Source organism: Perca flavescens, chromosome 21, assembly GCF_004354835.1.
Source record: "Perca flavescens isolate YP-PL-M2 chromosome 21, PFLA_1.0, whole genome shotgun sequence".
Taxonomy (NCBI): domain Eukaryota; kingdom Metazoa; phylum Chordata; class Actinopteri; order Perciformes; family Percidae; genus Perca; species Perca flavescens.
In genome coordinates, this window is record NC_041351.1 from 25,174,286 (window position 1) to 25,194,285 (window position 20,000).

General features: G+C 41.0%; 1 protein-coding gene across 1 annotated transcript in view; it reads right to left on the minus strand.

Moving 5' to 3' along the window:
• The window catches only part of rab3gap1 (RAB3 GTPase activating protein subunit 1), a 91,263-nt gene that overhangs the window by 57,258 nt on the left and 14,005 nt on the right, over positions 1-20,000 (minus strand). The window contains exons 6-7 of the mRNA XM_028567054.1: positions 16,580-16,699; positions 11,158-11,323 (exon numbers count right to left, since the gene is read on the minus strand). Of these exons, the coding sequence (XP_028422855.1) occupies positions 11,158-11,323; positions 16,580-16,699 (286 nt within the window). The remainder of the gene's footprint in view (positions 1-11,157; positions 11,324-16,579; positions 16,700-20,000) is intronic.

Genomic DNA, 20,000 nt, shown 5'->3' on the forward strand with positions numbered 1-20,000 from the left:
TTGTAGGGGCCGCAAACATCTGGTACAGTCACGTGGTTTCCAGCGGTGCCGTGTGGTCAATTGCTGGTCAGGCAGGTCGGCCACAAACTGCAGTTTCCTAACAGCGTCTCCACCACCGCCCCACGATGACCAGATGGGCAAGGCGAGCTGAAGGCGACCCCGCAACGGAGCGCCCCCAGCACCCATATCCCGGGGAAAAACTGGCAGCAGCCACCGCGGCCGCCGCCCGCAAAGAAGCTTTGGCACCCCCATCCACAATGACAGCTTCATCCCGACCTGAACGCCAGCTCTGCAACCCCTTCTCTTTCGTCTCTTCTTGGGATTTCCACGGCCCCGAAACAAAAATCGGTAATCATATAGGCTGGGTACACACACCAACGGGGGTGGAAAAGTTTGACTATAAGTCTCCCAGCTGTTACAGCAGAGTCCTTCCATATACACTCCAATGTTCATCAGGGTGACACGATCGTATGTCTGCGCAGCAGTGACACAGTAGTTTAAAGGCAGGGTTAATGTGACCATAAGAGAGCCCAAAACAAACAAATAAAAACGACACCAATGTGACGCAGCAGCGGCCATGCCGAACAAAGGCGCCATCATGCCACCATAGATGTGTTGTGTCCTTAACACTGCATGAAAAGTGGGATTTTCTACGGCACTGTAGATTGTCGTGGAACTTCAGGTTTACGGCTGCACACGGCAATTTACAGGCAACACCAAAAATTGCCATGAACTGTCGGAAATTGACGTGGGCCTTGCTTGCCAGTTGTCCCCCCATGACCCCACCCCCCCTCCCTCTAATTCTAGGGGAGGCTTTAACATGTAAATGAAAATGCTGTGAGCTATACAAATGCAAATCAGGGTAGCAGCAGGGGGAGTTTTACCCCAGGTGACATTTTTCTATAAAAGGTATTAACTTCATTTTAAGAAAATCTCTTAAAACAGATCAGACTCAGTATAGCCTAATTGTAGACTCTTCAATTTTAGCTTGAATTGATTTATTTAATGAAAGTATGCTAGATTAATTACTCTGTATGTCATTAGCAATGACCAATGTTATGTCAAAAAGATACACAAAATAATTTATTTCAACAATTAATCAGGCTTTGGCATAAAAGGTAAAATGTGCATTCCATGATTCATTCACAGTCTCCTATAGAGCTCAACCACTGTGCATAGTGGCATGACTACAGTGGCCTTTCTTTGGTCTTGCTCATCCAACATTGTCTGGTGGAATGGAGAGAGAGTCACCACTGTACAGTTTTCTAAGAGAAGTCTTTCTGCTGACACCAGAACACTGTGCTTCACATAAAGCATATCAGCTTTGTCATTGCATGACAAGGTCCCAACCATTTGTCTTCTTAAAATTCAGCACCATATTCACATGTCCATGGCATATGAAGCTGTTGGCTCTGCTGAAATGGCCTCATAATCCAGACTTCAGTTGTCCTATTATTAAGCTTTCCCAGTATTCCATTAAAACTCACTGTAATTCACCTCCACACCAGTGTGTGCGCTGTTCACGCCCTGCTGGTTAATCTGGCCCTCTTTGTGTCTCTCTATCATACTGCCCCGCCCCCTACCCCCGCCCTCACTGCTTCCATTTGAAAAATAGCAGCGGGACTCGGGCGATGACTGAGAGTTAGAGCAAAAACTTCAGAAATATTGGAATATTTCAGGCCAAATGGTAAAAGAGTTGTCGGTACACTCTGTCAAACTTCACTTGGAAACACACAGGAGTTGTTCAAGACGTTTGGAGCGTTTTTTTTCACCTCCGGGGCTCCAAAGATGCGCTCACAGAAAAGAAAAAGACAACGTAAGTATATGATTATTAATGAAACGGCGAGCTAGTCTGTATTGTTGATTCTTGATCGTACAATGACTATTTGGATGTTAAACAGGCTACTTAGACTTGGCAGTAATGTTTTAAACCCCACCAAGTTTAAACGCGAGCAGCACAGAGCTGTGTGTCTGGCTGCTTTCAGCGCCAGTCATTACAGAGCTGATATAAAAGTGTATTTTTCTTGTTTCTTAATTTACAGGAATTCAGTACGCCGTCTTCACAACTTGGAGACAAATTGTAGCAGGCGCTACTAACTGGAGCAAGGGTAAGATTTAAAGAATATGCTTTCATTGAATTAATTGCATTAATTATTCTGTATAGGGACATAGATACGTTAATAGATACCGATCTTAACCAGTTTTTTTTTTTTTAAACAGACTAACCTCGCCTCATAACGAGGCCGTGACCTATATTTGCTGCAGGTCGAGATTTACATTACACTGATAATGACGCCATTGTGTGTAAGTAATTTTAACTTTTTCATCTTTCCTTGTTTAACTTTACTGTGACTTATGTTTTTTTTTTTTTTTATTCATACCATTCTCATATAATTGTTTTCCAGCTGCCTGTAAGACATATTACGAGACAGCAGGCAGGAGCTTCAGGTAGAAACAAAGCATCGCGGGCAGAAGCTGTGAAGAGCTCAGCTCGGAGTCGGTCGAGAAGAAAAGAGGGTAAGATTAGATCCGTTTTTGGTCAATGTGAATATTTTTCAGGTGCATTCATAGATGTGTTGTGTCCGTAAGCAGTATATCACACAGTACTAATTGTCTTTATTGATGGATTTTACAGCTGCTGGAAGCGAGACAGAGTGTGCTGGCTGCGGGTGAGGTGGGGAAGTGCGCCACCATAGACATACAGGACAACGCACCACAGACGTCTGCTAAATGGACCGAATTCAGACCGAATGCTGCCGGTGACCTACAGCTCAGAGGCGGCCGCGGGTTAGGGGTTGACGGTGCTGCTTCTCGTGAGCGTGGGATATTTGTTGTGTGTGCTGTATGTTTCCGATGCTTTGTACACCGTTTTTTTCTGATTGCGTTTGTGTTTTGTGTCTATAAAGCTCTATCTTTGAATAAACAGCACATTCCTGGCAAATCAATTTTCTTAGGATAACCATGACATGAATATAGAACATAGCATATATGAAATATATATAATACATAAATATAAATAAATAAATATATAATTTTATTATAATAATGGCCCAGGGTGACCAATAGCCTAACCCATATCAGACCTGCCAACCAATCACAAGAGATTTTTCTTGTTTAAAAGTAGTGGTTTCATCCAATCCTGAGTGAGGAAATTCCAGCCAGGCCAGACGTTCTCTGGACAGGCGCCTATTCATATTCTAATAACATCCACTAGCACCTCCGCGGGGGCTCTCCACACGTCATGGTTCGTTTCCGACAATATGTGGCACAGACGAACGTCACGTTCACAGCCTGTAAATTGTCGATAACTGACAAAAATTAGGGGGATTTCCGGGCGTTTACAGGCATTTACGGGGACAGAAATCCCACTTTTCATGCAATGGACTCCGGACAGACCTGGTAAGCCCAAACGGGTAGTGCGGGTAAATTGGGAACGTCTGGAGGAGGTCCCTGTCCGACAGACTTTCAACTCACACCTCCGGCGGAGCTTTTCGTGCATCCCTGTGGAGGTTGGGGGCATTGAACCCGAGTGGACAATGTTCAAAGTTTCCTTTGCTGAAGCTGCGGCGAGGAGCTGTGGTCTTAGGGTCTTAGGTGCCTCAAGGGGCGGTAACCCACGATCACCGTGGTGGACAACGGTGGTCAGGGAAGCCGTCCGACTAAAGAAGGAGTCTTTCCGGGATATGTTAGCCCAGAGGACTCCGGAGGCGGTTGCAGGGTACCGAAGGGCCAGAAGGGCTGCAGCCTCTGCCGTGAAAGAGGCAAAGCAGCGGGTGTGGGAGAAGTTTGGAGAAGACATGGAGAAGGACTTTCGGTCGGCACCAAGGTGCTTCTGGAAAACTGTTTTCCACCTCAGGAGGGGGAAGCGAGTAACCATCCAAGCTGTGTACAGTAAGGATGGGACTCTGTTGACCTCAACTGAGGAGGTAATAGGGCGGTGGAAGGAGCACTTTGAGGAACTCCTGAATCCAACTAATACGCCCTCAATGTTAGAGGCAGAGCTGGAGGATGATGGGGATCGTTGTCAATTTCCCAGGCGGAAGTCACTGATGTAGTCAAACAACTCCACAGTGGCAAAGCCCCTGGGATTGATGAGATCCGTCCAGAAATGCTCAAGGCTCTGGGTGTGGAGGGGCTGTCCTGGTTGACACGCCTCTTCAACATTGCGTGGAAGTCTGGGGCAGTGCCAAAGGAGTCAGACAGGGGTGGTGGTTCCCATTTTCAAAAAGGGGGACCAGAGGGTGTGTGCCAATTACAGGGGTATCACACTTCTCAGCCTACCTGGTAAAGTCTACTCCAAGGTACTGGAAAGGAGGGTTCGGCCGATAGTCGAACCTCAGATTGAAGAGGAACAATGTCGATTCCGTCCTGGTCGTGGAACAATGGACCAGATCTTCACTCTCGCAAGGATCCTGGAGGGGGCCTGGGAGTATGCCCATCCGGTCTACGTGTGTTTCGTGGATTTGGAGAAGGCGTATGACCGGGTTCCCCGGGTGATACTGTGGGAGGTGCTGCAGGAGTATGGGGTGAGGGGGTCTCTTCTCAGGGCCACCCAATCTCTGTACGACCAAAGTGAGAGCTGTGTCTGGGTTCTCGGCAGTAAGTCGGACTCGTTTCAGGTGAGGGTTGGCCTCCGCCAGGGCTGCGCTTTGTCACCAATCCTGTTTGTAATATCAATGGACAGGATATCAACGCGTAGTTGGGGTGGGGAGGGGTTGCAGTTTGGTGGGCTGGGGATCTCATCGCTGCTCTTTGCAGATGATGTGGTTCTGATGGCATCATCAGCCTGTGACCTTCAGCACTCACTGGATCGGTTCGCAGCCGAGTGTGAAGCGGCTGGGATGAGGATCAGAACCTCTAAATCTGAGGCCATGGTTCTCAGCAGGAAACCGATGGAGTGCCTACTCCAGGTAGGGAATGAGTCCTTAGCCCAAGTGAAGGAGGTCAAGTACCTTGGGGTTTTGTTCGCGAGTGAGGTGACAATGGAGCGGGAGATTGGTCAGAGAATCGGCGCAGCGGGTGTGGTATTACATTCAATTTATCGCACCGTTGTGACAAAAGAGAGCTGATTCAGAAGGCAAAGCTCTCGATCTACCGGTCAGTTTCGTTCCTACCCTCACCTATGGTCATGAAGGCTGGGTCATGACCGAAAGAACGAGATCCCAGGTACAAGCAGCCGAAATGGTTTTCCTCAGGAGGGTGGCTGGTATCTCCCTTAGAGATAGGGTGAGAAGCTCAGTCATCCGTGAGGAGATCGGAGTAGAGCCGCTGCTCCTTCGAGTCAAAAGGAGCCAGTTGAGGTGGTTTGGGCATCTGGTAAGGATGCCCCCTGGGCGCCTCCCTAGGGAGGTGTTCCAGGCACGTCCAGCTGGGAGGAGGCCTCGGGGAAGACCCAGGACTAGGTGGAGGGATTATATCTCCAACCTGGTCTGGGAACGCCTCGGGATCCCCCAGTCGGAGCTGGTTAATGTGGCTCGGGAAAGGGAAGTTTGGGTCCCCTGCTGGAGCTGCTCCCCCCGCGACCTGACACCGGATAAGCGGACGAAGATGGATGGATGTTCATTTGTTCTATTCTTTCATTTCAGAGTACAATAAGACATTAAACTGCATGAATTTCAATAAAAACCTTGGGGTGTTCTAAAACTTTTGACCGGTAGTGTAAGTATTTGATCACCTACCAACTAGTAAGAATTCCGGCTCTCACAGACCTGTTAGTTTTTCTCATTACCTGTATTAACTGCACCTGTTTGAACTTGTTACCTGAATAAAAGACACCTGTCCACACACTCAAACAGACTCCAACCTCTCCACAATGGCCAAGACCAGAGATCTGTGTAAGGACATCGGGGATAAAATTGTAAACCTACACAAGGCTGGGATGGGCTACATGACAATAGGCAAGCAGCTTGGTGAGAAAGCAACAACTGTTGGCACAATTATTAGAAAAGGGAAGAAGTTCAAGATGATGGTCAATCTCCCTCAGTCTGGGGCACCATGCAAGATCTTACCTCGTGGGGCTCAATGATCATGAAGAAGGTGAGAGATCAGCCCAGAACTACACGGCAGGACCTGATCAATGACCTGAAGAGAGCTGGGACCACTTCTCTTACATCAGGGACCATGATGGAAAAAAGGGTTTCTCGCTTTTACATGTTATCCCTTGGATCCCCCTCCCCCTTGTTGTCTTTCTATATCCATAAATAAACTAAACCAAACCAAAAGTCTCAAAGAAAACCATTAGTAACACACTACGCCGTCATGGATTAAAATCCTGCAGCGCACGCAAGGTCCCCCTGCTCAAGCCAGCACATGTCCAGGCCCGTCTGAAGTTTGCCAATGACCATCTGGATGATCCATGGGAGAAGGTCATGTGGTCTGATGAGACAAAAATAGAACTTTTTGGTCTAAACTCCACTCGCCGTGTTTGGAGGAGGAAGAAGGATGAGTACAACCCCAAGAACACCATCCCAACCGTGAAGCATGGGAGGTGGAAACATCATTCTTTGGGGATGCTTTTCTTCAACGGGGACAGGACGACTGCACCGTGTTGAGGGGAGGATGGATGGGGCCATGTATCACGAGATCCTGCTGGGTCTTTCAGCATGACAACGACCCGAAACACACAGCCAGGGCAACTAAGGAGTGGCTCCGTAAGAAGCATCTCAAGGTCCTGCAGTGGCCTAGCCAATCTCCAGACCTGAACCCAATAGACAATCTTTGGAGGGAGCTGAAAGTCCGTATTGCCCAGCGACAGCCCCGAAACCTGAAGGATCTGGAGAAGGTCTGTATGGAAGAGTGGGCCAAAATCCCTGCTGCAGCGTGTGCAAACCTGGTCAAGAACTACAGAAAACGTATGATCTCTGTAATTGCAAACAAAGGTTTCTGTAACAAATATTAAGTTCTGCTTTTCTGATATATCAAATACTTATGTCTAGAGGTACCGGCACCGATAGTTGATTGGTGGAACTATGGTTATCGGCAAAAATCCATACCGATAGTTTTTCCTGGTTGCGTCCGTTGCTGGAGCGGCTGAAAAGTGTGCGCTGTAATTCATTCCACAGTACGCAAGAGCTGAGAAGGGTCTGCTGGCATCATGCATTACAATAGTGGCCTTTACAGGTGATTTTCTATCCAGCCTGGACCTTGTGCCTTTTTTCGGGGTTGTTGAGCATTAAATCCAAACTGTTGCATCCAAGATTTATCCACTTGATGTCCATAATCCATCACATTTTCGGTCATTTCTGCCGCTAACTCCGTGCTACCCATAGACAGTAGGTGCTACCGACAAGGGAATCTCCCATGATGCCTTTGTTTATGTTTTCAACCAATGGGAAGGCAGGTCCGTCACACATTACGCCTTATATGGGCATCCAAGTGAGAACGAGTATAGTGGGAAAGATAGATCCCTCCAGGTCAGAGATCTTCTGTTACCGTTCTAAACCGACAGTTTAACTGTTTTTATTTGTTATTTATTACTTTTTGAATGAATTTCTTTTATTGACTTTAATATTTATTTAATTTAGCATGTTTTCATGGTTCAATACAGTTTTTTTATTTTTATAATAAAGTTCAGCACTGTTTTACTTGGAGTGTCATGTTTGTTTTTATCCATGAATTCTAAATACTCTCGGTCGATTAATCGTTTATCGGCAAATACGGCCCAACCTAGCTATCGGTATCGGTAAAATCCACTATCTACTTATGTCATGCAACCTAGCTATCGGTATCGGTAAAATCCACTATCTACTTATGTCATGCAATAAAATGCAAATTAATTACTTAAAAATCATACAATGTGATTTTATGGATTTATGTTTTAGATTCCGTCACTCACAGTTGAAGAGTACCTATGATAAAAATTACAGACTTCTACATGCTTTGCAAGTGGGAAAACCTGCAAAATCGGCAGTGTATCAAATACTTGTTCTCCCCACTGTATCAGTCCTGATGACCTCAGCATCACAAGAATTAGAGGATATAATTGCAAAAAGACTAGAAAATATTATTCCTGAGTTAATTGATATCGACCAAACGGGATTTGTGAAAAACAGGCAGACACAAGATAATGTGAGGAGAGCATTATTTTTGATTGATAGCATAAGCAAAATTAAATCTAAATCTCTGGTAATTAGCCTCGATGCTGAAAAGGCGTTTGACTCCGTGCGATGGGAGTTTTTGTACCTGGTATTGCAGCGTTTTGGCTTCAATGAATAGGTTACAGGATGTCTTAAACCACTATATAATTTACCGATGGCACAGGTTAAAATAAATGGTAGTATTTCTAACTCAATTACACTGGAACGGGGATGTCGCCAGGGATGCCCTTTAAGTCCCACACTTTTTGCACTATTCATAGAGCCACTTGCCCAAGCAATTAGAGAAGATACAGAAATATCGGGATTCCAATTTAAAGGAAATGAACACAAATATGTCTCTATGCAGATGATATACTTATGACAATATCTGACCCTGACTCCAGTTTACCTAAACTTGTCATGCCTTGAGCAGTTTGGTTGGTACTCAGGATATAAATTAAATTTAGACAAAACTCAAGCCCTCTCTTTTAATTATTCACCACAGGAGAGCATACGTAATAAATATAATTTTAAGTGGAAAACTAATATTAAATACTTAGGAGTTAACATACCAAAGAATATGACAAAAATTTACACTATAAATTATGAAACCATAACTAAAGAACTAAAAGCAGATTTAGATAGATGGATGCCCTTACCCCTTGGTTTATATAATTGAATTGAAAGTATAAGAATGAACGTTCTGCCTCGATTACTGTTTCTATTCCAATCGCTGCCGGTATAGATTCCAAAAAAACAGTTTAATGACTGGAACCGAATGATCTCTAGATTCATATGGAAAAATCAGAAACCTAGGGTCAGACTTAAAACACTACAATTATCAAGGGAGAGAGGAGGACTGTCTCTCCCCTGTTTGGAAGATTACTACAAAGCAGCACAGATGAAATATCTAGTCTGTTGGTGTAATAATGAGTATGAAGCAAGATGGAAAGAATTAGAATTTAGCCAGCTGGACATTCCCCTCCCCACCCTACTGGGGGATAAAACTACTAGGCTTAAATACTCTAATGAACTGAGTCATTGGACGATGGTTCCTCTCAATGTTTCGTTCAAGGAATGTAAAAATGTTAAGCTTGAGAAACAGGCACGGTTGTTAAGATGGGTGGCCTATGACAATGATTTTTAAACCTGCACAGTTAGATCCAAGGTTTAAACAATGGGCGTTGAAAGGCATTACATCGTATTGTACAATCTCAACCAACACAGGTTTAAAGAGCTTCCAGCATCTTACTGGCACCTATATTTTAGAAAAACAAGATTTCTTTAGATATTTACAGCTTAGGAACCATTATAATAAAAATATAAAAAAAATAACGATAACATCGAAATGAATATGATCAATATTTTTATTGAAGCGTATAAGAGTGGGACTCATAAGAAACTGGTATCAAGAATATATTCAAGTATACAATCTTCTAAAAATCACTCCACACTATATGTTAAAGATAAATGGGAGAAGGAAGCGAACATAATTTTATCTGATGAAGAGTGGTTAAACATTTGTAAAACACAGTATACTACCACCTGTTCAGGTCAATGGAGAGAATTCTCATGGAAGAATATCATAAGATTTTGTATCACTCCCAAAAGAAAATATTTACAGAATGGTAAACCAGAATCTGCATTCTGTTGGAGACAATGTAATACTTTATGGCAGATTACCTTCACATATTCTGGAAATGTTCAACGATTCAGCCTTTTTGGTTCAAGATATTCACTGAAATAAAATTGATATTGAGATTTGAGACGGAGTACAGTTTCAGTACTATATATTTAGGAAATACACCAACTGATCTCAATATTCAAGACAAATACCTACTTAATGTATTATTAGTTGCGAGTAAAAAAACAATAACTAAGAAATGGTTGCAGGAGAGTCCACCAACAAAAGATGAGAAAATGGAAAATTTGACCTTCTCGTTACGATTAAACATGGATACATTCTACAAGTACTGGTCAAAATGGCTTATGTATAGGAGTAGGGATTGAGCATAAGGAGATATTGTGAGTGTGTTGCAAATCATTTTTATTTTATTGTACTTATTTTCTCATTTGCATTTTACTGGTAATGTTGTATTGAGAAGTTTTTTCTTTTCTGCCCCCTTTTTATTTTTTATGTGGAGTATTTGTCCAGTGAAGACATTCTGGATTTTTGTGTTGTGTGATGGGACCTTGGACCTTTTGTTGACCTGAGGGGACAATTACATTTGTTCTCATGATACTATTATAAAGGAAGGATAAAAAGGAAAAGGACAAGTCATTTCTCACTCCTCTCACTCCTCTGAGACAATTGGGAGAGTAATCCCTGATTTGACTCTTAACAGTTTATGAACAGAATAATTGTATGTTATACCCCTAGTGACCTGTTTGTTCTGTTCTTTGGTCTTCCATTAAAAACTGTATAAAACAATAAAAAAAGTAATGTGAAAAAAAAAGAATTAGAGGATAGCGACTAGGCAAGATTTGATTTCTTTTTCTTTTTTTTTGTTTGTTTTTGTTTTCTCGAGACCACAGAGGGTGGGAGAGGGTTGTTGTTCTTGTTCAGTTGTATTTGTCTGTTCAAAAAATATAAAAATAATAAAAAGTTGATCTTAAAAAAAAGAAAAAAAAAATTTTCACCCTAGAGTCCTTTGCACCATGACCTCGAGCCAATAGGGTTAGGGTGAGTTCACTGTACTAGAATGCCCCCCACAGTCACCAGATCTCAACCTAATAGAACATCTTTGGGATGTGGTGGAATGGGAGCTTTGTGCCCTGGATGTGCATCACACAAATCTCCATCAACTGAAAGATGCTATCCTATCAATATGGGCCAACATTTCTAAAGAATGCTTCCAGCACCTTGTTGAATCAATGCCACGAAGAATTAAGGCAGTTCTGAAGGCGAAAGGGGGTCAAATACGGATTATTAGGAACACCCTACTAATAGTAGGGTGTTCCTAATAATCCTTTAGGGGGGTGTGTGTGTGTGTGTGTGTATATACAGTATATATATAGATAATGTACCGTATTTATCTTGTGGACGTGTTTTGTGTTTATACTTGAGCATCATAGCACTTACTATCTTAGACTTGAAGATGTCAAGCAGGCCAGAGAGGTGGTTATACTGGCTTGGCACCTTGCGGAGATGGACCATCTCAAAGTCAGTGCGCACACCTGGGCCCTGGCACTCTCCAGCATACACCCGCCTCCACTTTTGCTGGATCTGCACAAATATGGGCACCTGGCTAAGTGCACAAGATAAAGAGGAGCAGGCATTACTATTAAGAATTCAGTGTGTTCAATGTATTATTTTTCCTTCACTAGAAGAGGTTCTGTAGCATAAGTTATGCAAGTGAAAGTTGTGGGGAAGTATAGAATGGTGGTACTGGAGTTTTAGTCAATCTCACAAGGTACATAACACATTCAAAATTCTTACATCCATACGTCCCCTGAATTTTGCTGAATCTGTAGGCCACGCCCATTTCTGCCTCTAATTATTTTTTTTACGAAAATCGCAAAATATGCGAAACCTACTTTTGCGAACTCCTCCTAGGATGAGTCTCATCTGCACAAAAAGTTGCATGTGGAATCGGTGTATGGCTCAAATAAGGGTCGTAAATAATCATAATGCTTTACAACAATAATCATAACACATTATAAACCCCTATATAATTACTTATAAAGGTCAAGTATCATAATACTCTATAATTGCTCGTCACTCCTTGACTACCATTTTCTTTCCAGGATCATAGTGTATTAGAATTCTCATAATTATAATCCATTATAATATTTTATAATGCATAATAATGCTGCAATATAATTGCTATAAGGCATTATAATGTGATTATAAGTTACTCTAAGTGGGCATTGGAAACTTTAAGTAAAGTCAATAACATATTTGAATCTATGTAAAAACACAAAACTTAAAAATTAAGTACTCCAATTTGAAACAACTTTGTGGTAAAGAACAACTGAATGATGGACATTTCACTCATGTAATGCGAAGACTCAATGTACTACCTGAAACCATTTCTAATTCCCCTGTGAAGTGAGCTTGTCACTTACTAAAATTTTCTTGCAAGGATCATAGTTTATTTCTCATGGTTGAAATACATTGTAGCCTACTATTTAAAATCCATTTGGTAACTAAGTGACAGATAAATGGTTAAAATAGCCTATGTATTTATGTGTGTTGCCTTGTTTATCTGAACGGGTGGAGAGGCATCCGGTCAGGGTACTAAAGAATATTCCGTTAGTTTAAAATGAATTATCCTTCAGTACCCTGACTAATCAGCCACTCAGAGAGATACGTTGGTCAAGTGCCGCATCAAGCTGTATAAGATTGACAGTTCACAAAGACAGCTGGTAAAACGCAATCAAACTATTAAAAGCAAAAAGAAACCGTAAATTTGGAAAGTCCTGTTTTCCTTTTTCATCTATCTTGGTGAACTAGCTGTAGGATACTAATGTTGCTAGTTTTGTGTGGTGCATCACGTTGCCTGACAAACGGCGAGTAATTAACCAAAAAAAGTGTGTCTGTCAGTCAGGTATAGAAGGCATGATGTTTTAGCGGTTGAACTTCGAGACTGGAGAGGAGGGGCAAGGGGAGCTTGAGTCTCTCCATTATTTTGAATTTGGACTGCAGTAACTATTTTAAACGCTAGCTGTCAATATTACATTATACACCTTCAAAGCACCAAATGACCATTCAGATTAACTTATAACCACATCATAATGCCTTAGAGCAGTGATTATTATGCATTATAAACTGATTATAATGTATTACAATTATAAGCATTATAATACACTGTGATCGTGGAAAGAAAATGCTAGTCAGGGAGTGACTAGCAATTATAGATTATTAGAATACTTGACCTTATAAGTCATAAAATGCTTTACGATGGGTTAAAGCATAATGATTATTTACAAATCTTTATAACTATACTTATATATTGTTATAAACAGATTATAAACTCATTATGAATGTGTTTACATAATGCATTATAGACAAAAAGTTACCAGTAATTATATAACATGATACCTTATAACTTATTATAACAATGCTTTGTGTTATTATAGTTATAAAGTAAAGCATTATGATTATTCACGAGCTTGTTTATAACTATACTTATAGAGCAAGATTATAACACATAACTGTTTATAATGCATTATAGAGACAGGCTTCATAGAATGTTACCAAAACTTTTGCAGCTATAGAATCATTTAGTGCATGTGTCATTCAAATTTGTGCAGGAATATTTTCTACAGTTAACAGTGAGGTTTCACAATGTCTGAGCAACTAACACACATTTTCTACGTGCCTGTGCAAACCTGAAGTTACAAGCACAAGACATGAGTTAAAAGTACGAATTTTGACCCCTTGTTTTAGCGCATGAGCTGACTAGCCAATCAGCATGTTGCCCACTGACCATCCAATCAGAGGAGAAATCAAACTGTCCAATAGGGAGCAAAAGGTTGTGCTCCGTTTACTCTGTCCATCTGGAACATGCTGGAATCAACACAGAGGAACGGAGCAGACTCTTCTGGGACACAGGTGTGTTAATTACACGTTTTAGCACGGAAATGCCAGTAAAGGTAATTAACTACATGTATGTAGTCATGTATGTAGAATTAGTCAGCTTTGCTGACTAATTCACATAATTTAAGTATGTTACTATTATGCGTTTCAGTGTGGAACTAGTGAAACTAGCGTTGCAGCTGCAGTCATTGCTGATGTTCAGCAGGGGAATGGTTCTAGAAGAACCATCAATGAATTGACAAATTGTGCGGCTTCTGTGTCCAGTGTAAACCTGCCGTGATGCTGCCAGGAGGGAGCAAACTAATGGTTCTTTGCTGATTACTATACATAAACTTATATCTAGTAGTTTTTTTTGCTCACTTTTGACAAGTCTTAAGAGTGTTAACTGCTGTTAAGAGCAGTAACTATCAAAAATGTTTCAGTTTTCATAGATGACAGTACAAGCTTTCAAATTTTATTAGGCACAAAGTATCACAGCATGCATACATAAAAAAAACTTGTACATAGTGATACATCGTGGTGGAATGTTATACCTCATTCACACCACCTACCAGGGTTGGGCTAGGGTTGTCTGATCAGGGTTCAACCCTCCTTTTGGAAATTCAAATCAAGCCATGGGTATATCCCTGGTCATGACAATTCAGAGATCACCTGGGTCAAACCGGGAGCAATGCATAACAATTACCTTAAGTGCTAGAAAAATGGGTGGGGCTTTCACGTCATAGTCTAACATCAGCTAAAATCACACACTCCAGTCCTGTCTGTATACCAGCAGAACTAATGTTTTGTAGGACTTGAATCTGTCATTGTACAGAGGGATAAATAAAGCTTACTTTGATGGTTTTGCAGTGAGTACGTTCTAAAGCACAAATAAATAACCATTAAACACTTATCAGTTGATTTGGTGCAGAGTGAGTTCTCCTCCTCTACATATTTATTGCAGCAGTTGGAAAAGGAAGTAGTTACTCTAGTATCTTGGTTAGATTTCTTTAGAAGTAAAGTTGGGCTTTTGGCTTTACCTGGGTATAACCCTGATTGAGCCATTGGTGTGTAAGGGATATCAGGAAGTATTTTTACTCAAGTACTGCACTCAAAATACCAAAAAAATACTCATCAGACCGTCTCACATGGAAATCAGCATTCCCTAAAAACTGATTTGGGGAACTGCAGGGATAAATCAAGGTTTAATATGCTTGTCAGTGTTTTGTGAAGCTCGGTCCAGTAAGGTCTTATGACTGGGCACTCCCAAATATATGCCAGTGGTTGGACTCCTGCCAACAATGTGTGTACCCTCACTGTCTTCTGGTATCCCCTAAATCCTTAAAAACCCTCCTTGCTCGACCCTTCTGCTCTATCAGCCTGGCTTCCAGGTTAGTTTGGCGCTGTTATAGTCGCTCGATTAACGTTGATGGTGCTTGAAGTACGGTCTCGGTTTCATTTATTATTTCTGTGCCTGGTCTCGTCATATGTTTGTTCTCTTCAGCTCTTTTTTATTTTGTGTTATCTTTTCTGAACTTCTGTAGTTCATTGAAAATACATTGTAAGCTAACGTTGGGGATAGTTTGATCATCCTTTCAGTAACGGAACCGGAAACCTCCACAAAATTGGTATTGTAACTAAATTTAAACCCAGCTAACTAAAGTATATTATGCCACTGTTTACCAAGTTATGGACTTACTATTGTAAACTTTCAGATTTTAAGATTGAATCATGTAAACTACGGCTGGGACGATTCGTCGATGTAATCAATTATGTAAATGCGTTGACACAAATAATTTGGGCGGGGTCTGGACGATATTTCCTGCCACTATCCTAGGGCCAGGCCCTTGATCAAGCATTTGTGTTTTTTAATCATTACTTTATTAGCCTAATTAGGTGGGGAGAAAGCTATGCCTCTCCCGTAGCTCTGGGTATATGTCCTGCACTGACTTGAGTGTGAGGTAAACTGTGCTAAATTGTGTCTCCCCCATCTGTAGCACGGTCTTCGATAATTGTGCAACCAGGCCAGATTGTTTCAGATATCTCACAAGTCCTTTATAACATCAGTTATAACAGCCCACGTATTAAAAAATTGTCAGGTTAAAATCAGGCTCTGGCTCATAATTCCAGTTAATGTATCGTGCCGGGCTCGGACACAACGTGCACGGGCTCGGGTAGGGTCGGGCTTGATTTTTTGTGCCCGATCTAAGCTTTACTCCCAAGCATGTGCGATTATCAACATGGTGACACGGAATGTGTTCCCAATAGTAGCCAAACGGTACGTTAGTCCGTTGATTTGGTTTACCATCATCATGAGTGACCCAATCGATTACAGACTGTTATATTAGACACTGCAACTTGCCTTATGATTTCATATGTTGCTAAAACTGCATTTCTTTACTGTAAGATTAAAAGGGAAAAGAACTTGGATGTTAAACAAGAACTTATTCATTATTTTACCTACTACTGTTAAAAAAAGCAAATACAGGCTACTCTTTTTGCTCTTTACTTTAAGTTTTTATTTTTGTATTCCTCCTGAAAGTGACTTTATTTTGTTGTTGGATTGATAGCCTACATCTGGCTTCAGGATGCAGTACAAATTAATTTTACTTGAACAGTGCAGTGTTAAACAATTTTAATAAATTGAGATTCAAACCTTATTGAAATTTGTTTTGTGTAAATTGTTAATAATCGCTAACTGAAAAATGTATTGAAAAATGTATCGTTAGATTAGTCGACTAATCGAAAAAATAATCCCTAGATTAATCGTTTCAAAAATAAATTGTTTGGGACAGCCCTAATGTAAACAAAACAAAATATTTATCGCTTTGTGCAGCATCGTACAGTCCAAAAAGAGCATATGTGGTTGGTTAAGGAACCAATAAGCAGAACCAAAAATTTTCTTTTATTTTGTTTTAATGTGGAACTGGATTTTGGTTCCCAACCCTACTATCTACTGCCTTTAGAGATGAAGGTGACTTACCAGCCACTGTTGGCCAGAGAAATGGAGATGGAGCTGAGAAGCAGATTACATTTGGACTCGCTGATGATTGCCTCGCAGTTGGTTCCAGGGTTGATGACCACAAACTCTTGTATACCATACCTGTTACCAGAGACACAGTTACAGCAGAAAATTTAAACTAGTTTGAATCTCTTAAAACGTGGTATATGTCAATATTCGGATGCACCGAATCCAGGATTCGGCTTTGGACGAATATTGGGCTTTTTAACGGGGTTTGGTTTCTGACGAATCGTAGAATTTTTTTCACGGAACCAAACCCTACGCTTCCACTACGTGCGCTAAGCTGGTCGACGTAATGACGCCGCCGTTGATTACAGGAAGGTGTTTACGTAGATGGACGGTTCAAAGCAGTAGGCTGTGAGAAAGAGAAAATGGAACTCATGAGCAGAAAAAGTGTTGTTTGGCAGTACTTTCAGTCAAAAGAAGGCGATTCAAGTCGAGCTACATGTTCAATTTGCAATAATGATTTGTCTCGTGGTGGCAAGGACCCTAAACAATACACAACATCGCAGCTGTTAAAAAATTTGCGTATGAAACATCCGAAAGAATACAAGTTGTGCATTAAGGAATCTACAGACCGCAGCCAAAATGCTGCAACTTCAGGTACGGCAAAGGAAGGACAGTCACAGCTAAAAACTTGTGTTAACCAGACAGTGCCTCTGTCAGCCGTTCTCTCGGCAAATGAGTCTCCCTACAGTGGGAGCGGAGCGACAGAACGACCGGCTGTGGCTCGTTAACGTTAGCTTTCTAATTTCACCTACCCAACATGCCTTCATCATACACTGGTTAGTGAAAATTTACCAAACAAAATTGTCACTCATCTGGCGATAGCGATGTGCTTTCCTACGATGTGAAAAGAGGTGTGAATTCAACATTAAGTTGTTACATTTAACTATTTTAGAGGCTGTGGACGTTGTTTACTTCATTAATGTATTTACTGTGTTAATGGACTGAGGATGGGAGTAGGATTTGGTATACGGTTTCAGATTTGGCAGAATCTTAACCAGTGGATTCGGTATTCAGCCGAACCCCAAATATCTGAATTTGGTGCATCCCTAGTCAATATATAGTCATAGTTGACATTAGCTTAATACAGTATTTCATGATACATTTGATGTACTAATCACAAGCCATTGTTTTAATGTGCAATACAGGGGAAAAATAACTTGATAATTACATTGAAATCCCATCCCATTTAATGTAATTCATTCAGTTTGACAACAGTGTTCATGTTAGTGTTCATTTTTTGATTGGAAGGGGGATTATTTTGTTTTGCCCTAGGCAATCAGTAGTGAATGACATATCCCTTCCACTAACTTCCTACTTAAATGACACTGAAGCTGTAATAACACTGCTTGGAGCAGTTTGTACAACATTGTATGGGGCACCCTGGTGGTTGAATGGGTAAGCTATGTTCCAGGTTCTATTCTTGTCGTAAGTCATCTGCCTTTTTCCCTCGTGTTTTTCTTTCTCTTTACAGTTGTACTATCAAATAAATGGCAAAACAAACATTAAAAATATATGCATCAATTAAATGTTGTTCCTTTAAGCTGAGTCCCCTTGTCCATACGTTCCATTCATTTTCATGGCTATTTCTCTTTTAGCGATTTATTTGGCCTCGCCGTCATTAATCTTGCCAACAAAGCTCTGATTGGTTGACTGCATTTCCAACCAGGGCTAACAGCCATCAATGAGAAATGCCTTAATTCAAAATCCAATTAAAACTGACCGTGACCCTAAGTAACCTCTTTAAGTCTATTTCTACAGCTGAACAATTCAGACACATCCTGATGTGGAAGGAAACACTGTGCTCTCACTGTCCTCAGAGTCAATGCTTGACAAAAATATAGACCGGAAGCAGTGTATTGTGTCATTAATACAGTTAAAATAAGTGGGCACCCAGGTAGCTAACGTGATTGAGTGTGCATACTATTTATTAAGGCTCAGTCCTTACCACAGCGATTCCAACCTTCATTTCATTTTCATTTCAGTACCTGAGAGCGTGTATGTGCGGGCTTATCTGTCCTCTCTGCATGTTGAAGGAGAGCAGGGCTCCGACACAGGCACGCACGTGAAAATTTTCTAAATAAATACAATATTGTTCTAAGTAAATAGGTTTGGCATTATTATATTAGAACTGAAATTATTTATTTGTTATTACAGAAGGAAAGTAAGAAAAAAAAAGGTACAATTGAGTACTGGAACTGAATTTAAGGTACAGGTATTGGTAACGATAAACATGTGCGTGCCCTGTATAAAAGAGCAAGCTGCTCAGAATTATCGACAGGTCAGAGTTGGAAGTGAAAAAGATTAGCCGTCAATTCTGTGCTTGGAAGAAGCTTGGCTGTAGATAATAAAAAAAAGAAAAGGAAAAAAAAGAAAAATGTATATCTTATAATTCTTTAATTTGTCTTTAACTTTGTTTTAATTTTAATTATGCGTTTGTTTTATGTCTGCAACCATGTTACAGTGGGGAGAACAAGTACTTTGAAGGTTTTCCCACTTACAAAGCATTGTAGTCTGTAATTTTTAATCATAGGTACACTTCAACTGTGAGAGACTGAATCTAAAACAAAAATCCAGAAAATCACATTGTAAGATTTTTAAATAATTAATTTGCATTTTATTGCATGACATAAGTATTTGATCACCCACCAACTAGGGATGGGCGATATGGCCTAAAATCCATATTGCGATATACATTGCAGCCTCTTGCAATATATATATAGATATATAGAGATAGATAGAGATATATAAATTATAATAGAACCATTTCAGACCACTAAAAGTATTATATTTTTTTAAAGAGAAAGAAACGTAGTTTTGAAAACATTTATTGTAAACTTCCCGGTAAAGTTTTTGGTCCCACTCCGCCGCCCCACACACACACACACACACACACACACACACACACACACACACACACACACACACACACACACACACACACACACACACACACACACACACACACACACACACACACACACACACACACACAGCGGGGAAGTACGTCGTCTGCAAACACCGGCTGCCAAGATTCCAAACGTCCGTTATATAGTGAATTGTCAGGCTGGTGAAAGGCTCCATGGACCAAATAATGGATGTTGCACCGGTCTTTTTCACCAGCTCCTTCTTTCGCTTTCAGCCACATTTACTCAAGATGACGCGTTGCAGCCGGTTATAGCTCGTGGCTCTAAACTTTGCGGGTAGATCGAGTCATCAACATGAATTATCGCGATAGAGATTTTAATTATATTGCCATATAGTAGGCCAATTTTGTATTGTTTATATTGCATATTGTCTCTATCGCCCATCCCTACCACCAACCAGTAAGAATTCCGGCTCTCACAGACCTGTTAGTTTTTCTTTAAGAAGCCCT